The 21,880-nt window shown below is 38.0% G+C and overlaps 1 protein-coding gene across 3 annotated transcripts; it reads left to right on the top strand.

Annotated features, from left to right (window-relative positions):
• Positions 1 to 643: 643 nt before the first annotated feature.
• Positions 644 to 21,167, top strand: rassf4a (Ras association domain family member 4a). Of its 3 annotated transcripts, none has more exons than XM_075478206.1 (11): positions 644 to 731; positions 8,043 to 8,111; positions 8,254 to 8,329; positions 15,623 to 15,729; positions 16,374 to 16,444; positions 17,577 to 17,746; positions 18,161 to 18,262; positions 18,340 to 18,391; positions 18,478 to 18,599; positions 19,316 to 19,413; positions 20,714 to 21,167. In XM_075478206.1, the coding sequence occupies exons 2-11, from the start codon at positions 8,059 to 8,061 to the stop codon at positions 20,781 to 20,783; spliced, it is 921 nt and encodes a 306-aa protein (XP_075334321.1). In that variant the 5' UTR covers positions 644 to 731; positions 8,043 to 8,058; the 3' UTR covers positions 20,784 to 21,167. The 3 variants fall into 3 exon arrangements, with proteins under 3 accessions (XP_075334321.1, XP_075334324.1, XP_075334322.1); XM_075478209.1 differs by lacking the exon at positions 644 to 731 and adding an exon at positions 1,178 to 1,198; XM_075478207.1 differs by lacking the exon at positions 644 to 731 and adding an exon at positions 7,813 to 7,877.
• Positions 21,168 to 21,880: the final 713 nt, after the last annotated feature.

The following is a 21,880-nucleotide window of genomic DNA, read 5'->3' as shown; positions in this document are numbered from 1 at the left end:
CATAAATCCTATTCAGACACAGGGAGAGAGAGACTTCCTACAGTTTGTGTTTCCATCCTACAATAGTTTCCTAGATGGCAGGTCCAGACTCAAAAACAGGATGAGTGAAATAAATCTCCATGAGCCACAGGAACTTTTTCCTTTCTGCTCAACTCACAAAGACAGAGAGGGTCTTTAGAAATGTAAGAAAATACCTTTTCTTATCAGTGCATATGCAGTAACACAAAATCAGATATTTGTCAAATTCAAGCATGATACCAAATAAAAGCAGTGGTATGACAGAAATCTGCACTTTTGATCGCAGGTAAGCAAATTCTTTCCCATTTTTAAAAATCTGGTGCATTGTAGATACATTTATTTCTAGGCTCCAGTTGCACAAGAAAGAATACATATGGCCTAACTGAGTGCACTCACATTAAACATGAATTGTCCTGTGTACACCCCTCATTGCAGATCAAAATAGCAGAGTTAGATAAAGAATAACCTAAAAACTAAATGGCAATGACCTGACTTTTGAGACTGTGTTCAAGAAGAGGTACCACGATTCGCCCCTCACGTACGCTGATTGGCTGATGCGGATCGGTATGTTTTTCTATTGGATCATTCTCTGGTCAGTCTTATCCTCAATCTCTGAATACCGCTTTTGCAAGGAGGCATGAACACTGACAACGATAAACGGGACTCATCGTTGGTAGATATACGGAAGAACACGAGGGACACGCTCTGTTATGGTAAGAGACAAACTAATCAAATGTATTGCGAGAGTTACTTTTAATACAAGTCAAATAAGCAGGCAACTTCAGCGAGGCTACATAACCCCGAAAACCTTTAAATGCTCCGATGACAACAAATGTTCAGAAGTTGGATTCGGGGTTAAAAAAATAATAGGATTCCGTTTTCTGCTTTTAAGAAATATCAATATCTTAAATTGGCTGGTTTGAAAGAAAAAAAATCTTCATCACCTCCCATCAGCTGTAGCTACTCATAGCTTTCAGTTTATTACAGCATGAGCTACAACAATAAGCGATATCACCGCACCAAGGGGTATGCAAGATGCTTTCTGACCAGTTGCGATTGTCACGTAATGTATTGTTGTTTAAAAGAAAGGTGTAGTCAAAATTGGCTTTGTGTGCGTCTTTAGATCTGTCCTGGATATTTTACGCGTGGGAACGTTTTTTCATCGGGCACAGCTGCAAAAGTAGGTGCGATAATTGGATACGAATCTCAGGATGATCAAACCAATTAGAACCTGCAATGAAGGTTCTTTGTCCACCGAGGGAGCTTATACACATACGGACTATAAAAGAGCTGATGTACTTATAAAGAGAACAGAAGAGAAGAAAAGAGTCACATAATTTCACCTAAATCACCTCAGTACAGTGAGTGACCCCTATGTTCTCCTGCCAATAAGCTTTTGGCCTATCTCCTATGCAGATTTGTTCAGTGGCTGAATAATTCATTGTAATGGTGACAGACTGAAATCCTTTAAATTATGGAAAATTTATACATCCATTATTGTGTATTAATATGTATGAGAAGTAGGCTGACCATCCCATTACGCTCATATTTTATCAGTAGTTTTCTTGGATGACAGTGGAAATGCGCAGAGGTCATTAGAGGACGTGTTGAGTGCAGACAGATGCTGCTATGGCCTCAATTAACATAATTGTTTGGGATTTTAGCTAAGATTATAAAAGAAGCCAATGTGATAAGATTGAATTTGATTAATGAACTGGATTGATATTATAGGAACAGCAGCAGTTTAACAGATATCTTATCAATTTTCCCTCCTTTTGTCGTTCTTATTGTGTTAAGCGGAATTAGTGCATCACCTCTCAGTGATCACTTCCCAGTCAGACAGTACTGGACAGTCTGTTTCCTGGTTTTTGTGGTGGCTATCATTGCTCATGCAAGCAGTTTTTTTTCTTCTTCTTCTTCTTCTTCTTCTTTTTCTTCTTTTTTTAACAACCCCTGTTTAAGTTGCAAGAAATGCAAAATGATCACTTCCTGTGCGTTTTCTTCTGAAGGTTTTAGCTCATTCGCATGAACGAGGTTTTGCTGGCCCAAGCTGAAATCAATCGGAATGGTTTAAAATAAAACTGAGTGTATCAGAGTGTAACTTTCATTACACAAGCCTCATATCATTAGTTCAACTAATTAACTTCCCCTTCCTGTGACCAAATGATAATCTGCAACTACATGGATAATCTCAAAAAGTACTGAATCCTAACCAATCAGGCGACATAGTTCTCTGGAGTAAAGTATACATTATAGTTGCCATCTACCGTGCTGGCTGTGAACCTTAAGGTGCTATCAGTGATTTAAATGATTTCCCATTAAACATGACAGAACTGCCCATCAACAGAACAGGCCATCAATGATTAAGAAGTGTGTGTCATCTTAAAGACACTAGATGGCACCATAACATCATCACCATCAAGCTTAAATGCCTTAGAGCAGGGGTCTTCAACGTTTTTCAGGCCAGGGACCCCCAAACTGATGGAGAGTTGGAGCAGGGACCCCCCTACTTTTTATATGGCATACAATTGTGTTTTCTATTTAACGGGGCCTAGTGCCGTGTATAAACATAGCTACTCTGTTATTGTACATTCAATACTAAGCTATTCAAATAATACACAGGTTAATATATTCATGTTTTTATTTTAAACATGTGCAAGGTACAAGGTGGCCGTGCCACTGCCATTTATAAACAAACATCTTGCATACGACAATGAGCTATTCAAATAATCCACAGATTTTAACTTTAAACATGCATGTAGATGGGACAATGAATCCTCAAACCATCTGTGGATGCATATGCCAACTATGCGGTCGCTTAGGGCCCCCACGCCACCAGGGGGCCCCGAGAACAATTTTGAATTTAATTTTGATTACAACTTTATTTTTCTGTAAGATAATGTGAATGTCATTTGATTCTATTTTGTATTTGGATTTTGAACATTTTGCACACCATTGCACATCTGAAAGAAATTAAACTATTTAACGTGTTTACTATAAATGCAGTCTCCAGCCTGCTGATGTTACTTTCAAATAGTTAAATTAATGAGCCATACTTATACATCACTCTTTATGTAGAAGTTAATTAAACCATATTTATGAGTTTGCTGACACCTGTATAATGTAAGATGATTACAAATAATGCTAATGATTGTGGGTCCGTTACACACATAACAAGTGTAGCCTATGGAATAATGAGGCATCTGGAGCTGAGGTGATGGTAGGGCAGCCCCAAATGAAATTCTGCTTAAGGCCCCATAAATGCTTGGGCCGGCCCTGTGTGGATGGCACACGTTTGCACACAATTTGTGAGAAAAAACTGTTTAAAAAATAAAAAATAAAAATTTAAATTTTTTTTTTAAAAATAATTTTTTTTTTTTTTAAATCGTCTAAACAACCAAATATTTCGCGACCCCCCTGCAGTACCTCCGCGGACCCCCTGGGGGTCGCGGACCCCCTGTTGAAGACCTCTGCCTCAGAGGCAAATGTTTAAATAGCTAAGTTTATCTAACATGGATGTTCATACTCAACAACTGAATATTAACTGAATATATCCCTCATAATTTTACAGAAGAATAAAGCAAACCATGCATCCATTTACACACGCTCTTACATTCATACTTGCACATACACATTTTTCACAAATGCAACATATATACATTTTATAAAGCAATTTAGAAAAAAACTAAAAAAGACACAAGTTTGTGAACAAACCTGGCTTTAGCTGATTTTTTTTTTTTTTTTTTCTTTCTTTCAGTACTGCATTGTACAGTTTGATCATTGTAAGCAGACAAGCTGTTTTCAGTCTGTTTGTTCTGTCCTGGATGAGTGTCTGTTGCTGCTCTACTAAAGTGTTTGTGTTGTCAGGTCTTGCCCGTGAGGGAAAGCCATGAAGTGGATGTTGTGAATTTGTTATTTTTTCTCACAAGAAAAATAAGTGCTTGTTCCCTCCTGCTCTAAAGTGAAATGTAGTGCTTGGCTTTGGCCTCTGGATTCAGAAAGCCCTTGTTTGTTTGATTTCTACCCTGTCCAGGTGTGGCTTTACCACAGCATCACAAGCTATAACAAGGTCTTTGCAAAGGTATGCCTTGTCTTGTTATGTAGCAAGGTCTGTGGTAAACTATAAACTGATGTCAGAGAATTTAATGGTTGAAATATATCAAAGATTGGACATACAGTATTAAAGCTTTACTTTCAGATAAGACAAGAACCACATAAGTTTGTCATGACTACTGTACCATTGCATTGTAAGAACCATTTTCATATGGCTGCAGTTTGTGCTAGTAGTCTCTCCATTAGGTAACAAAAAGAGAAAAAAAAAACTTTTAGCTGGTTATTGATATGGATCTTTTTTTTCTTTTTTTTGTGTTTTTGCACAAAGGGATTTCCATGTATAAATTGAATTGCAAAAGTAGTGGATGAAGTGGAGTAGATCTAGTTTGTGATTTTCATGCTGTGCTGATGGGCACTTAAATAAGTAAATAAACACAATAAAGCAACACAAACCGAGGTTTGATGTACTGTACTTAAAAAAAATAATAATATGAACAAAAAAATCATTGAAGATTTTTAAAAATAGATGTCTGAAAGTATTAACTAACTGGGCTTAGTTACATCTATTGATTAAAAAGGGGTTCTCTTTTCACATAACAGTTATCTTTACAGCTTTCCGTGGACCGGCTATGTCAGTATCCTCTGTAACCTGATCCCACATGAGTAATATTCTACTTTCACTCAACTGTCTTCACCGTGTTCACTTAAAATACAACAGGAATGAAAAGTCTCTGTCCATTTATGTCGGTGACAAAGCTAACTTTGTTGTGCAATTTACTTTCACTTTCCCGTTTACCCACCTATTTCAAGCGGTGACTGGGGGCAGAATCACTTGATAGTTTCGCAAGAGTTCACATATCAGTGTAAATAGAGATGTCTGAATGAAAGCAAAGCAGGTTAGTACGTGCTTTAGTTATTCACTTTATCCAGCCAACATCGACATGGGTGAAGGACAAAGTATTCTGAGTGTGAGTGGGGCGGTTGTAGTTGTGCATTAATACGCACATTTTTTTGGCTTTAATTGAGTCTATCCAGTCACGTGATTTACAAGAAATCTCCACTGATTATGAAACACATTGATAAGCCACAATAAAAGACTTCTCTCCGGATGCCCCAATTAACCTGGACAATACTAAAGAGTCTATAGTGCAACACCAACGACATAAAACTATTACTCCACATGTGAAAAGTTTTTTTTAACAAAGAAACCACTTCTGCGGATTTTCCTACAGATGGCTATATTATTGAAACAACACAGTTTTCTTCTGTTACAACTTTGAGTTACAGTATTTTTATGGAATGTGTTTGCTTTGTGCCCGTTGCTGACTCATATCCTGTAGCACATTAACTAGCTGGGGTCTAAATGACCTATTGTGTTCTGCGGAGGAGGGAATCATCCTCCCCTTCCTTTAACTGTGAAGGAAGATCAAAGTCTTGAACAGAAAGTCACACAACCATAGCATTGTTCTGATATATTTATTTAGAAAACAATGTCTCAAAAATTCCCATATTCATACAAAAATAAATAACCAACAAAGTCTTTAGTCAGTCAGATTTTCCCGGTGCTTATATTGGACCATTTTACAATACTTTAAAGCAAAATCTGCCATCTTTTATGACAAGCTTCCAGAGCTTAATTTTTGACATTTCATCACTCATATGCACAGGACAAAATAAAGCCCCCTGCTGCTGGCCTAGAAAGAGATTTACAGCTCAGACAGAAACTCAGACGAGCATAATATCTGAGCCTTGTGTGACATCTGTAGAAAGAAAAGTGGCAGCGTGCTGTTTACTAACAGCTACTGATGGACTGAATTTACATCAACAGCCCACAGTACAGTAACAACCTGTACACATGTCTCTCCATGCTGTAGCTTTGTACCATTTTTCATTCTTCTTAAGTATTGGGAGTCTCAGGATTATGTTTTTTGTGGCCACCTCTCCTTTGTCGTGGCTGCTGGCGCCGTCCACCTTTCCCTCTCCTCCTCTTCAGACACAGCTTCAAATCACGGCCCAACTTTTGAGCTCTAGAAAATACATACAAAAGCACAACACTTAGCTTTGCTCTATGTATGAGGGTAGAAACTCCAGATTTCAGATCAAACCTCTCTGGTCAGATCTAATTTCTAAATGTAAAACTTGTTCTTGAACTATTTAATCTTACCTAAATGTTTGGCTATAATGTGCGTGCACTGGCAAACATAACCTTTGTGGAGGAATCCTATTTAGAATTTGGGGTTGTAAGATAAAATTGGTTGATTTCCACTGTTTCTTTCAGTACTAACTGACACTCTAGTGTCTCCCGAGTAACAAAAGCTACACAAAAGATCAAGAAATTGCACAACCCGTTATTACAAGAACTGGTTTGACAGCAAATAAGAAACTGTTGGTTATAGTCTATGGGAAATAGACCTATAAGGTGGGTGGATTACTTCTATTATCCCTTTTGGCATTTAAGTTGAGTATTGCATATTCCTATTTCTTATGCAGATTTTCCTTGTATTCTAAATTGAAGCAATGCATCTAAGTGAGTTTCCATGAGTGCTCATCCTCTAAACCCGCTATACACGTAAGGTTTTCAGAATACAACTAGGTTGATAAATGTGTCTATTAGTTTATTATAAAGGGGTATTGACCAAGGCTCTCACCTATTCCAGCAGCGAATCAGCTGTTTGCCCATCGCCGCCTCTGGATCCAGACACACTTTCACATTATTCCTCTTCAGTGTCACCCTGGAAAGCACATGGAAAACCACACATTTAGCCCAACGCATGTGCTTCAGTCTGTTTGTATGCATGTGGATGGGTGCATGTGAGCCTGCAGCCTCTGGTACTCACATGACTGTGACATTGCTACAGCTGGCAGTTTTTGCCATAACTGAGAGGTCTTTCAGTTGCCCCCTGACACCTGGCTGCGTCCTTGGACACAAACATCTTCCTGGGACAAACGCACTGTTTGACTCCCGTACTGCACAGAGACGATAACAAGAGGTTAATTCAATACAGCACAACACAGACAGAATTCATTTATATCATGCTCGCATGGTTTGACAGCTTTGCCCAGGAGAAAACAACTATCCTCGCTTTAAATATAGCATGAATCAATTCTTATATTCTTACCTGTGGTCAGTACACAGTAAAGACTCAGGAAGACGAGCTGACTGACTAGCTGGGGATTAAGCTTCATGCTGGAGACGAGCTGATCGTTTCCACTGAGCTTCTGTTGAGCCACATGTTGCTCTTTATACTTGAATCTCCTCCCCCACCTCTCAGAGCTGGGTTTTCCAAACCAGGAAATTCCCCTAATGCACCTTTCCTTCTTTCCCTCTAAAAAAAAATATCTGGACACTGAAATCCGGATACAAGGATCAGGGACGGCATTCTTCTTGATTTTTCAGATAACACTTCAAATATTGAAGGACTCACTGATTAATGTTTCCTTGTTTTCTTCTATGCACTGAAAACTGAAGTTTTGTAGTAAAACTCCTCTGAAGTGAGGAAGGTTTATTTCCATGATGATTTATTAGCAGGTTAAAGTAGCAGCAGTCATCCTTGAATGAGACAAAGACGCTGCTCTCAAGGCTTTGTATAACTATGCAACAACACAGCGGTTCTATCTCCCAGCTGGCTCTGTGTCAACAACCCCATGTGATTTCTCCTAATTCCCTGCCCCTGCCCTTAACTCTGGAGCAGTTGCTTCCTTAGCTTTTCTTTTAAAGAAGACTTTCCAGTCCTCTAAAGTTAAATTAAAAAAAAGGCATTCGATAATTTTATACTACTGTGCATATTTTACAATAGAAGCATTAGGTACTTTGTAAAATAAGTTGTCTATGTCTGATAAAATGTTTTTGTTTATTGCCTTTTTTTTAATTCAGATTATTTGTACCTGCATATCATTTTCTATAATCTTAGACATTTGTTTAGATTATATTCAAAGACCATATAAACTTTATTTCTCTTTTTCTGCAACAGCTGGGCTCTATTTAAAATGGGTGAGCAACGATCCTATGTGAAGCTGAGTGAAGAGAAGCTCATACCAAAGTAAGTGCTCAGTTTAATCACTGCACATTTAGTATGAACAATGAAGTGAAATCCAAGTGGAGATTACATGTATTATTTTTAATCAATGCTCACTTTGTCTGCGAATTCTTAGCACTAATCTAGCCTTTGTGTGCATATTCAGGTCTGACATCCTGTCACTACTAAGGACCTACAATTGTTACCACGAGGGAAAAAACTTCCAGCTGAGGACTCGCGAGGTAAGAAGAGCTGAGAGTCAGGAGCTAGTGCGACTGGAAATAAAAAGGTGAACAGAGGTTGTCGCAAACTGGCATGCTGCATTTAGAACGATCCCGAAACATTTTGGACTTGAAGGTAGATGGTGAGAACTGAAAACCTAACACCAGATTGGATTCCCCTGTGGTCAGTTCTGAGACCAGACCTGTGAATTCTGGGTTGTTTTCCAACATGGCAGGCAGCTGGTAAACCACAAAAAGCCCCCATTTCCCCTCAAAATGAAGATGGCAGGAGAGGGAGAGTCTCACATTTCGGTCATAAAACCCGACTTCGCAAAACATTTTCCAAAGCGAGCGTTTTGCTGTTGCGTCTGTCAAGCTGTTAGCAAGAGTGCGGTTATTTGTATGATAATCATTCTATGGGTTTTATGGTCGGGAGTTCCCCTATGGGTTCACCGGCATGCTTTACAGTGGGAGCAGTTGCATGTATGTTTGTTTGTGTGTGACTGTATAAGGGCTAGGCAGAGTGGTCTAGATGTGTCCTTCATTTTTGTCCCCCAAGTCAGACCCACTACATTTCCAGTCTACATTGTCACATTGTGGGAAAATCCCCCACAGCCACACAATATGGATAGGGGAGAACCACTGTTGTCACAATAATGATATAATATCAACCACAAAGGATACAGCATATCTGCCCTCTTACAAGAATGAGCCGTAGCATTCAGTAAGGACAATTTAAAGAGATTTATGTTAATTCGGATATTATAGACAATGACTGAGCGCAGATTGACTCAGCACTGGATGGAGTGAACACAATATGTCAGAGGCTGTTTCAAGCTTTGATGTGGGAGAATTTTAAAAATGTGTCATCCCTCAACTTTGCTGAGGATTAAATAAAAGTGAAAGGAAAAGAGTGTTAATGTCTTTTCACAAAAATTTTCTCCACTGAAAGCTCCATATCTACACTGGTGACAAATAAAAAGTCCCCGCCTGGATTTTACAAAAAAAATTATCTGGAGTTGCTTCAATTTTTTTTCTTGACTGATGGCATGGGCATTTTCCAAGATGAGAATGCCAGGATTCATCCTGCTCAAACTGTAAAGGAGTGGTTCAGTGAGCATGACGCATAATTTTCATACATGGATTGGCCACCACAAAGAACAGACCTAAACCTGATTGAGAATCTTTGGAATGGGCTGGAGCAGACTTTATGCTGAGGACCAGCTCTCCAATCGTTGATACAAGATCTTAGTGTAAAATGAATGCAGTTCTACAGGGAACAATAAATAAGAGCAATTTCCTTCTGCACATTTAATGTAGAGATAATGACCATGTCATCTCTCCTGATCTTTTACCTGGTATCAACCCCATATCATCAATGACTGTGGAACGACCTGTATGATTTCCTTTTACAGCCTTCCTATTTATGTTTGTACTAGCTCCAGATTTTAGACACAGCCAATTTGCCACACTCCAAATTGAATTACCTTTTTAAAGGAGTATTGTCCTTTCTTATGCATGGGTTCTGTCTGGGTAATCCAGCTTACTCCCACTGTCCAAAAACATGCATTGGTGATTCTAAATTGTCCTTAGATGTGAGTGTGAGCCAGGCTCTGGGCCAACGACTGTGTACCTGACAGGTTCTTGTGAGTGTGTGGACTTGCCTACCCATTTGCCTGCTTGTGCACATACACTAAATAGTTATTTCTATAGATTGTGATCTACTGAACATGTACAGACTGTGGTCCTTCCAGTGAATACTATCAGAACAACAGCCTGTCCCAGTTGTCTACAGTCGGTCTTGTAAATGTCTCCAGTTAATCATTACAGGCCTTTAATGTGTATCTTTCAGTCTTTCAGTTTTGTACACAAAACCAACAAAAAAAAACTACATCCTGGAGCTGCAGAAGTTATACTAAAACAATCTGATCATCAAGTGATATGAAATAGAATTAACATTCTAGTGTAAATAAAAATAAGTTTATTTTTGTTTTACTGTTTTAGAATGCAGCTTTTATTCCCCGTAAAGTTCACTTTGCACAAGATAAAGTAGGAGCTACTTGCATCTTGGCTGTTTTTTGTAGTCTTGCATGAATGCTGTCACAAATTGAATTCCTGAGAACTTGATTAAGGTCAACTCTTTTTTTCTTGGTTCTTGAAGAAGTCTAAAAGAAGTCCAGTTGCCCTTATTCAAGCTCTAAGGATATTCACATGACCTAGATAACAACTTGCATGAAAATCAACACAAGTGTACATATTAGATTTCACTGGTAGTAGGCTTAAGTTAATCTAAGTCTACATGTCTGTTCATACAGTAAGTAAGATCTGTACATTATCTATTGTTCTTTACCTATTTGTCTTCTTTGAGGGCTTTGCTTCTGTCCTTTGACTCTGTCCTACTCCACCTTCCGGGGCAGAATGAGAAGTGGGAAGAACCGAGTATTTTTGAAAAGATTATTGCCTTCACAACAAAAAAGTATTAAACAGATTATTTAATCAATCATGAGCCCAATAAACCTGCTTTAAACTTAAATTTGATTTCTGACGAACGGCAATTGGCAAGGATCTCTCAAGACAAAGTTAAGCTGCATCTCATTTTCTGAGGACTGACTCATTATATTTTGTGGGAATGAGGAGCAAAACATTACTCAGCAGTGACATTCTTTGGTTAGAAGCTTGCCTAAAGAGTAAAGTGTGGAAATTTTTTTTAAGTAAATATGTTGACTATGTGAATGAGACTTGCTCCGTCACCCCAAACAGAGAATGATTAAGATATGTCTGATGCAAACAGGTTACGTGTGGAAAAAGAAGAGGAAGATTGACCCCGTAGGATATTTGTGTTGTTTCAAAGATTAGGGCATGACCGCACTTTGCAGGTGCAGTCAGGTGACGTGTTAGTCATGTTGAGGGAGGACATGTCAGGTGATTTAACTTTGCAGTTCACTGTCAATCAGAGTAAACTCATCCCAAACCAGGAAACATGTTCTAACACGTTCAACCACTCAGGGTATAACTGCTTTCACTATTATAATGCACATTTCCTATGTTGTTGGATGCTCTATATATTTTCCATTGACTGGAGTAAGTCTGAAGAGTCGGTATAATGTAATTTTCTTGATCTAGAGCAGTTTGGCATAGTTGATTTATTTATTTATTTATTTTAAGTGCTCCACACAGGTGGTACAATGTGAGGAAGGCTTGCATAGAGCAGTGTGAGACTAATTGTTTTCTTTGAACCATTTGAACACTTATGTTGATGAATTTAGTATATTTGTTTTATGTCCTAATTTCCACAATCATTTTGTATGCTCTTATTGCATTATAGTTATCTGTGGATCCTTGAAAAAAGTGACCTTGCTCTGCTAAACTAAACCCTGAGTTCCTTTTTTTTTTATTCAGAATGCTAAAATCATATGAGTCTCAATGTGTTTGCTCTGGCTTGTGGTGTATAGTATCCCAAAAATTAGTATACAGTACGATCATGTAGCTCACTCTAGTGGCAATATCTGGTACTTTTCAATTCAGAAGGCCACCACTAGATGACAGTGGATTGCTGAGATTTCATGGAATAAATCATCCATCCATCCATACCTGCTTAATCCAATTCAGGGTCGTGAGGCGGGGCTGGAGCCGATCTCAGCTGTCTTTGGGTACACCCTGGATGGGTTGCCAGTCCATCACAGGGCCAGACAGAGAAACGAGACACACAACCATGCCTCGGGACAATTTAATCACCGATCAACCTGACTATCTTTTTGGACGGTGGGAGGAAGTGCTAACCACCACACCGCTGTGCAGCCCTGGAATAAATCAATCAATAGATAAACTCATGTGGGTTCTTTATATATTGCAGCGGTGACAGTAATCAGGAAGTTATAGCACTTAATCTACATCAATATACAAAAAATATATATAGCACAAGCATGTACTATGTTTTTTTTTTTAACAAAGTACTCGCTTTGTATTGTGCTGAGTTGTGACCACTGATGCTTTAACATGTCAGTAGCATTTTAGTGTAGAACTTTGTGTGGCAGATCTTATGAAGTTATTCTTAACAACTGTGTCAGAATTTACATTTTTTCATTGGCTTTGTATTAATTGGACTAATTTGGAATTGAATTAATTTAATTTGATTGGATTATGATTGGATTCAATTTCAAGTGGATTGTAGTTGGCTGGAATTGGACAGTATCTTTGAAGTGCCTTGAGATGAGGTTTGTTGGAATTTGGCACTATGTAAATAAAACTGAATTGAATTGAATTTATATTAAATAAAAGCAGAAAAATATCAGCGTGAAATACAATTTAAGTAAGAAGTGAACACATATTCATTATACAGAATGCTACATATCATATTATATTTATTTAAACTACAGTACCTCATCTATCTATTGCTTTCATTTGTCATTTCCTGATTATTGTACTTTAAAAGAAAATATATGACATTTTCCCTTTTTGGATTGGAGTGAAATGACATTTTACAGATATATAGATGTAGCCCACAGTAGAGAGTAACCTTTGGGTGAATATGTTTCACTGCCCTGTACATGTAAATAATGGATACAATAGTGTAAATAGTAAATAAATAACTTAATAAATCAATAAATAAATGTCACAAGTTTCTCAAGCCCAAGAAAATGTCTTCAGATTTGAATTTCTTTCTTTTCTTTTTAAAATTTTGTCTGACCAGTCTTTCATAACCTAAAGCAATTCATCTAACAGTGTAGAACAAGAGTCACAAAATATTTGGGTTTTTAACTAAAAAACATCAAACACGTTTTATTAGATACCTTACATCCAAATAAAATAAAAACTATGTAAACATATAAACCTGAGTTCATAGTGCATAGAAATAAATACTGTAGATCTTCACTTTTGTTCTGAGCTACATAGTAATGCAGCCTGTTTTCAGCCACGCACCCAGTGCGTTTCCTCCTGAGGTTCCTCAAGTCTTGTTTGCTTACTCCGCCAAAGTACTCACAGGGCTTCCCAAAACAACAATGCATTTTTTCAAGTTCTTATCTGTCCAAACAGCCAGTCTACGGGGTCTTTGCCCCTGGAGTCTCTTTCTCTGCTGATCCTGGGGGAAAGATCCTCTGTGCTGTTTGCATTCAGACTGGAGGGTCTGGAAGTCCTTAGTGTGCGAGGAGACGCACGGGCAACTGAGACTGAGACAGAGAGCTTCATCTGGCCCTTTGAGAACTGCCGTAGCCGGGGCAACCTCTGCAGTCTGACAGGACCATAGCTAGGGGCCTCAACAGTGCATGCAAGGGCCTGAATGCTCGACATGTAGTCCTCTAGAGACTGGGACCCCTGGGTGGGCTGCGTGGTAGAGGGGTGGACAGGCAAGTCCTCGAGCGTCTCAGTAATGGTGGGTAAGAGTGGCAGTGACGACAACCTCCTGCGTTTCATGCTGTAAAAGGAAAAAAAAAACTATTAGGCTGTGGTTTTTCTTCATTTAATAATCTTTTTAAATGGTCCTCCTGCCTTTCATCCTTTGGTTTATTTATTGTATCTATCTGTTTTCCCTTTTTCTTTTAAAAAGTATGAACTACAAATAAGAAAAAGTGTTGAAATTGGTGTCAAAACAGTTAACTCTCAAATAATTTATCATGTTGCTGCCACTAATTTATTACCATTGTTTTTTAGATTGAGAAACTGTACATTCTCTCCAAGAAAGAGCAGCTCTTAATGAATAGAGAAAATAACTATTGTGCTCACCTGTGGTGCTTGAGGTGTAGCTCTTGAAGGCTGAGATAAACGAAGTGATGTCTGGTCTGTGTAGCTGAGTATGAGTGGACTTTTTTGTGTATCCAGGCTTTATAGAGGCAGGCTGCAGCAGAGTGATTAACCGCTCCTTCCAAAAATAGCCCAGCTGACCTTACTTCCATCTGTGTGAATCAGTGTGTGCATGTGAGGGTGTGTTCATGCCTGCTCAGGAAACTCAGGAGTGGCGGGTTAGAAGGGTCGAGCGCTGCAGCTGTGTTGAATGTTTACATTCCAGAAACAATGAAGCTCTGTAAGAACCACCAAAAATGGTTTATGTTCTTTTTGATTTTCTTTCGAGCAAAAATGATTCCAATGAAGATTATCAGGTTTTTTTTAATACCTTGCACATTTCTCACTATCAGTCCCCCACTTGGTATAAAACTATGAAAGGCTGTTTAGAATTGTAAAGGGGAAAAAATGTGTCAGTCACAAGTTATCCACGCAAATAAAATCACTAACTGTGTAAGAAAAGAAGACATCTACAGGGCACAACAGAAAGAAAAATGATTAAATTTTGTGGCTATTAGGAAGCTAATCTGCATGTGACTTCACTTGTCACATGTTTCAAGAAGGTTCCCTGATTAAATCCTACCTGCTACAACAATATATACACCCATGTATATTTTTAATACCTTATGCCATCTAGATAAGATTTTGACTACTCACATTGTTTCCTATAGTTTTTTTTATTATTATTATTGAGCTTAAACATTAAAACTGCTTTTTTTTTATTTTATTTTTTTTTTAGAGATTTTGTGACGCTTTTACTTATTATTTTATTACCTTGTATTTTGTCAAAAATTCTCCAGGCTGACAACAACTTTTAATTTGATCAGAATGACTGCCTAGATTTAGAAATGTTCTCTCTTATCTTTATTTTACTTGAGTGTTAAGATCTCTGTGAGGAATCGATTTGGACTTTTCCATCAGCGAAATCTGTGTCAAAAGGTCTGCAATTTATTATGGATTGTTGAATCAGTTATGATGATGATATAACAACCTGTGTCAGATTAGATAAAAGTCAGTGTGACAGAAGGCAATTACAACATTATCAGCGGTGGTGTAGCATATTTTTTATTACTGGTTTAGGTGTTCAGGCGTCATGATTCAGGTCTGATTTTGAAGATTATTATTACAGTTATTTTAAGTCTTATTGCTTCCGAATAATGTGCTTTTAATTTAACGTGTAAACTGTCGCAGTTTTTTTCTCCAAGCACGTACAACTCGATAATCATTTTTATTCTAAATTTAGAGTTTCATAAATGCGAAATGAGACACCTCCTACTTCATCTACGTGACCCACAGTAGTCATGGCTCTTTCACTGCTGCCTTCACAGACATGACCTCACACTTGATCTGTGGAAAAAAAAGGGTGGGTCGAACCTGAGAGAGTTTCTCAAAGATGCAAAAGTTCACCCTGCAGCTGTGTGCGACTGTTCCAGCACGTACACCTGATATTGAGCCGCTGTGGCGGCCAGCCAGCAGGATATCCTTTGGGACACTGAGAGCTGATAATTATTGTTTTGTGTGTTTCTATGTGTGTAGGAGGATGCAGAGCTCATCCTGGAGGGGCTGCTGAACATCTACTGGGGTCTACGCCGACCAATAAGACTTCAGATGTACGATGACAATGAGAGATTCCGTCTCAACAGGTACAACCTGATGCAGACTGGCATACAGAGGCCTTAATGGGCTCAACAATAAGATGTGGCCCTTGTAATAAGGAAGCTTCTTCCAGGGACCTCTCACACAATAGCAGAAAAAGTCAAACACCAGGAACTTTAAACTCGCCTAGTATTATTCAGAAGTGAAATTAAAAGACATTTTCAAAAAGGCTTTGAAATGTTTTAGTGATGAGTGATACATTTATCAAGAAATTGAATGAAAGGCTAATGAAAACTGATATAATTGTTTTACTCGCTGACCATTTTCTTCCGGTCTTCAGGTTGAGGAGCTGAGCTAATCATCTTTTTCTACTAGCATCACATTTTTCTGCCAGATATAAATCTGCTTATCAAGCTCAAGGGAAAAAAATCTAATAAACTTAGTTGAATGTTTTTAGGATTCTTTTAAATTGGTGTCTCTCCACTACATTTACATCTTCCCTTTTTCATACACCTTTGTCCAAAGCAAATTACAAATAAGAAAACACTGGCAACATCCAGGCTTTAAGCCTTATGTGTCCTTTCCAGAAAGAGTTAACACAATACATTACGATGTAAATGTTGCTGGAAACATTAAGTCACAAAGATAAAACCTGCTTCTTTCCTCTGTCTTTCTGCATTTGAAACAATAGATCTGTTGTGGCAAAGCATTCATCTGCAGAGTCCAACAACAACTCCCTGAGCAGAGAACCTGGATCAGCTGGTGAGTATAAACATGTGCAGCCCTTTGCACATGCACAGACCCGCCGGATTAATCGAGATTACTTACACGCTCACATTCTCAAAGAGATTACAGTTTCACAAGCGCTTCCTTCAGTATATCTGGTGGAAAGGAAGGCTCACGTGTTGCAGTATCTTTAGATGCTGCCCAGATCAGTTCACCAATGCTATACATAGGCAGAGTAAGGCTACTTACTCGTGGCCCTGAGAGCTTGCATCTGATGCTCTCCCTGGACCAATGATATACAACTCAGCAAAAATATAATTAATTTCAGTTTGTTCCTGAAATGCCATTTTCACTGGCATTTCTCCAGTTTTGGAGTGTGTCATGATTCATTTCCAACATACAAAAAATTAAGAGGATGTAATATATAACTCCTTTATCAATTCATATTTTTTAATCTTTTGTTACCATTTTTACTGACTGTAATACTTAAATCAATGGTTTTATTTCAGAGGAAGGTTTGTATCACCTAGACTTCAAAAGTTATTATTTTTTATTTTTTATTTCGATACCTGCAGTCACTGACAACTTTATGAAGCCAGTTTAATGCAATCCACTTTCACTTTACCTTGTACATTTTAAGATTTTGTTGCCGTGGTAAAAAAGATGACAGTTGAATGCCATGTTTGTTATCGAGGTTATATTGGGTGCTGATCTGGATTACATATGAAAATGTTACTCTTATTGAAACCAAACTCTGTATGTGAACTACCGCAACTGTAAAAATAAAGTTCAATTCAATCATGGCCTTTTTTATGTTAACTGAGGATTAGGTGAGTTGACATGAAAGGACCCTTTAAAATCTGTATTAATTGTATGAAACAAACAAAAAATAATTTATTTATATAGTGTCATTGGATGTGTGACCTTGGGTGGCATTGTTTTTTGTTGACGCGGACATTTGTATGAGTGATATTAAAATGATTGTTAAAGAAAACAGTTGTTGTCCCACTGGCGACTGGCGATTCTACAAATGAAGTGAAACAGAAAAGAAGAGTTACCAGAAGCTTGTCTGGGAAAGCACTGAAAGGCTTTATAGACCGGACAGAATGATATTACTACTTATGCGTGTGTGACCAGAGATGTGTTCTGGTTTAAATGCATCCTGGAGGTGGTGACTCAGGGAGCCAGGAGGAGGAGGACTCCCCACAGCTTCTGAGGACCAGAAGTGATGCTTCCTTTATGCGGGTTCAGAGACGGTCAAACACACACACTGCCAGAGACTTGCAGCGGCTGCGCACACACAGATTCTCAATCAATGGTCACTTCTACAACCACAAGGTACAATGAACCGAACACACAGGCTAGCATACATTAATGTATCCCTTGTTGACAGATCTCCAGGTGCAGAGGGGCAGAGTTTCCTTTGACTGTACTTGTGCTGAGCTTCACAATAGCCTGCTGCAGGCTTACTTCATTAATGTGCTACCAAAAACAGCATACACAGAGTGCCTGCATTAGCTTTTCCTGGATACCTCATGTATAAATGTTGATGTTGAACAAATTCCAGCTGCAGACGGAGGGATTTCCTGTTTTAGATTTCCTGGTCAAAATGTCCAAGGTGTTCAAATGCAGGAATCTATACACAAATCAAAGAGTGTACTTGATGTCAAGTAATAACTAAGGACACTGTGTACTCTAGCAAGATATTAACATTTATATTTGTCTGCATGTTCCCTTTTTTCTCCTCTCCAGACATCTGTATTTACTCCAGCCTATGGTTCGGTCACAAATGTTCGGGTAAACAGTTCTATGACAACTGGACAAGTGCTCAACCTGTTGCTTCACAAGTTTAGGGTGAGCACTAACTACTGATCTCACCTTATGTGGTCTGTAAGCAAAACTTGACATAATTTGTATCCTTTTTTGTCAAGGTGGAGAATAAATCTGAAGAGTTTGTCCTTTATATGGTGCATGAGACTGGAGGTAAGTCTTGACCATTATTGTGGTATTGTAACTTTTTGATTCTGTGCACTTGTTAAATGTTTTTCTTTTTGTCTGTGACATTGTAGAGAGGACCCGGCTTAGGGATGGTGAACACCCTCTGGTGACTCGTGTGCTTTATGGACCCTGTGAGAAAATCTCTAAGATCTTCATCACGGAGGCCGACCTGGGAGAGGAAGTCACATATGATGTAAATATTGACCTTGCGGTACAACTCTCTGTTCTGTTCTTTGATGTTGTTCATAATATGTGACTATTTTGCCTTTTTTTTTTTTCTTTCTTTTTGTGTAGTTCTAAACATAGATGCTCAACAATGATACAATAGGCCACTGATAGATAGTTGGGTTAAATTCAGCCGCGCAAAGAACAATATCCTGTTTTGGGACAGATGTAACAATGGGCTGAGATGATTGAATGCATGTTGTGACCATGCTGAGTAATATGACTTAGGACGTTTGCAGTGTAACGTTTCTGAATAGTTTGTCACTCTCATTTATGTATAATCTCAGTTACACATCTTTAGAGGTCACTTCTTCCTATTTAAAAAAAAAAAAGAAAAATCAACAAATTGATTGAATATTGCTCACCTTTAGCAGCATGTAATTTATTTATAGGTGGATTGATTTTCAACATCTTTGTATTATTTCTTTCTCAACCCAAGTGAGGCAAATAGACAGTCGTTTGTGTTACTCAGAGTATTAAAAGAACAAACAACAGAACTGCCTTCATTTTAATAGGAACAACTTTGCGCTGAACTTTTTTGTTCATTTTTTTAGAAACATACATCTGTGTTGGCTATTTAAATATAGTTTGAAATGTTTTTTTTCAGAATTTACTATTAAAAGTAATTCACAGAGCAATTGAGGATATCACCCATGCTGATGTTTGAATTTTCTTTTTCCTTAGGTTGCCCAGTATATAAAGTTTGAGACCCCTGTTTTAGACAGCTTTGTAGAGAAACTTAAAGAGGAAGAAGAACGGGAGATTATCAAACTGACCAAAAAGTAAGTCCCGTCTCTCTACTCAGCTAAAAGAGCTAAAAGAGTCTACTCAGCTAAATGAACTGTGTAATGTCATTATGTAAAGCTAACATGTGTGTCTCCTGCCAGAATTGTGAATTCAAAGCAAGCAGCAGACCTTCAATGAGGACAGTGTTTGTTTGAAATGCTTGTCACTCACTGTTTGAAGGCTTGTCCGATCAGTCAACTCATATGACTGAGATTTTAGTCCACTAAGACTCCCGTTGTGTGTTTTATTGCTCTTAGAGTGACTATAGTAACCAACATTATTTCTTAAATTGTAAAATCTTAGTATGAAGGCTGGATTTAAGGTTAGAGTAAGGTTGTGCTTGGATTGAGGTAAATGCACGTCTCCGGAAGTTAAATGTATGTTCCACTCATAGTTACAGTTCAATGTCCGCATGTGATCTTAAAACATTGTTGCTGTTTACTCCATTCTTAATGTTTATACCTTAAGAAGAAAGCTTGTGAGGGAGAGAACATTCTTGGTTTGTTGTGGGATTTGATTAAACTAAACATGAACACTAGCCTTGTCCTTTAAAGACCTCATATTAAGCTTGTTTGCAGGTTTGGAATGATATTTTGGGAAGGTACAAGAGCAGGCTTACAAGGTTTAATGTTAGAAAAAATGTTTCTCATACTAAACACTCGTGAAAGACACTGATTGGTTTGTTAGTCCTGATGAAATTCATTTTTTTAAAAAGAGAGTACTTCAATAGATGTTGGACTTTTAAACTTTTCAAGCTTTTTACATGGACAGAAATGCATTATGACTCACTGAAGAACAGAGGGAAAATCAATACATGATTTCTTTACCATCGTATGAATATTTTGTGTGTTGTGTTGGCAGAAATGATATGTCATAATTTGTAATTGAGGATTAAAAGCTTCTTTTAATCAGTGAAAAATCAGCTGAAAATATGATAGGCTGTGTTTCATAACTGTGGAATGAGCTATTTACATTCAAAGACACCACCGGTCCCTTTCCTCTCCCCATGCCATGTTGTAACTGCCATATAACTACAGTGTCCTATAAGGAAAAAACAGCCACAGCTCTGGAACAGGCATTTAGCATTTTTGCCACTAGTTTTTCCTACATTAGCAGAGAGTAAAGGGAAAGTTTGGAGAAATCTATTGGTAGGCATCTCCAATGTATGCTGCTTTTATGCTTAAGTATAATATCACTAATTCCCACGTTATACACTGGAAAATAATGATGTGTGTTTTTGAATTTGTTTGCGGGTGACATGTGTCTGTAATTGTTTGTATTTTTCCCCTTCTCTAGGTACAGTGCTCTGAAGTCAATGATTCTGCATCAGCTTGAGGGCGGAGCTCACACCAGTGACAGAGTATGAGTGTTTCTGTTGGTGTCGACTAATGTGTGTGCGCGTGCGTGTGTGTGTGTGTGTGTGTGTGTGTGTGTGTGTGTGTGTGTGTGTGTGTGTGTGTGTGTGAGAGAGAAGGGAAGGGAGGGTGCAACATTAATGATTGTCAATTTACCATGGGAACATTGCCAAGTACTTTTGTAAATGTAAAGGTGAACATGTGTTACTACTTCTCGAACTCAGTGCTTTGTACGATCTCTATTCTTATTGTATGATCACAGTTTTGGTATCTGCTATTAATATATTCACATTTTGTATGAAATCTCCTTCTGCACATATACATATTTATACAAAATGCTTTTTGTAATGTTTTTCTCTGACTTAGACCTTTTAAATAAAACTGCTTTAGTGTCACCTTCTTGGACCTTGTCATAAATCATTGTAGCATTGTACATATGCTTAACCTCTACTGACAACAAATATTATACCAACAGCAAATTTCCCACAAAAAAGAAAGAAAGACAGATTTTTAGTATTTCCTGTACTTCCATGGACTGAGCACAGATTAGCATTGTTCTTGAGCAACCGACTTTGCCAGCTAGTTCCCATGAGCTTTATGCGTGTGTGTGTGTGTGTGTGATTATCACTATTACACAATGGGGGTATGCTGAGAGAGGAGACTGGTTCCTTTTTCCCACAGTTTCACAAACAGAAAAATTTTTGTATTATTAGATGGACCCACCTTGACCATAAACACTGACCTACAATCAGATGACCAGCATTGTTATTAGATTTATTGGATGGTAAAAACACATGCATGCGCGCGCACGATTTTCAAGATGTGAAAAATTCTGAAAGTCTGAAAAATCATGCTCAAGACACTTCTTTGTGAAGAAACTCAAATGAATGAATATGCTAAGATAAAGAAAATTGATATCTTATGAACTTTATTGTTTATATTCGAATAAAATTAATCAAATTGACAGTTTACTACAAGTGATGGATTAACAGATAAAATGGTCTTTTGGAAAATCAGCCTGCCACACATCTTACTGTGACAATACTTTCTAGTGGCCATGAAAATACTTATTAAAGCACAGGTGCTGCAAGTCTTGTGGCATTGTTAA

This window comes from Odontesthes bonariensis, chromosome 2, assembly GCF_027942865.1.
Source record: "Odontesthes bonariensis isolate fOdoBon6 chromosome 2, fOdoBon6.hap1, whole genome shotgun sequence".
Lineage (NCBI taxonomy): Eukaryota > Metazoa > Chordata > Actinopteri > Atheriniformes > Atherinopsidae > Odontesthes > Odontesthes bonariensis.
Note: the sequence above shows the minus strand (reverse complement) of the source record. Positions and strands in the feature narration are given on the sequence as shown.

Bases quoted from the DNA above. Each gene is read 5' to 3' on its own strand.
- rassf4a (XM_075478206.1), top strand. From the start codon at position 8,059: ATGGGTGAGCAACGATCCTATGTGAAGCTGAGTGAAGAGAAGCTCATA. The intron at 8,330-15,622 runs GTAAGAAGAGCT...CTATGTGTGTAG, and splicing joins TCCAGCTGAGGACTCGCGAG to GAGGATGCAGAGCTCATCCT. The intron at 18,263-18,339 runs GTGAGCACTAAC...TTTTTTGTCAAG, and splicing joins TGTTGCTTCACAAGTTTAGG to GTGGAGAATAAATCTGAAGA.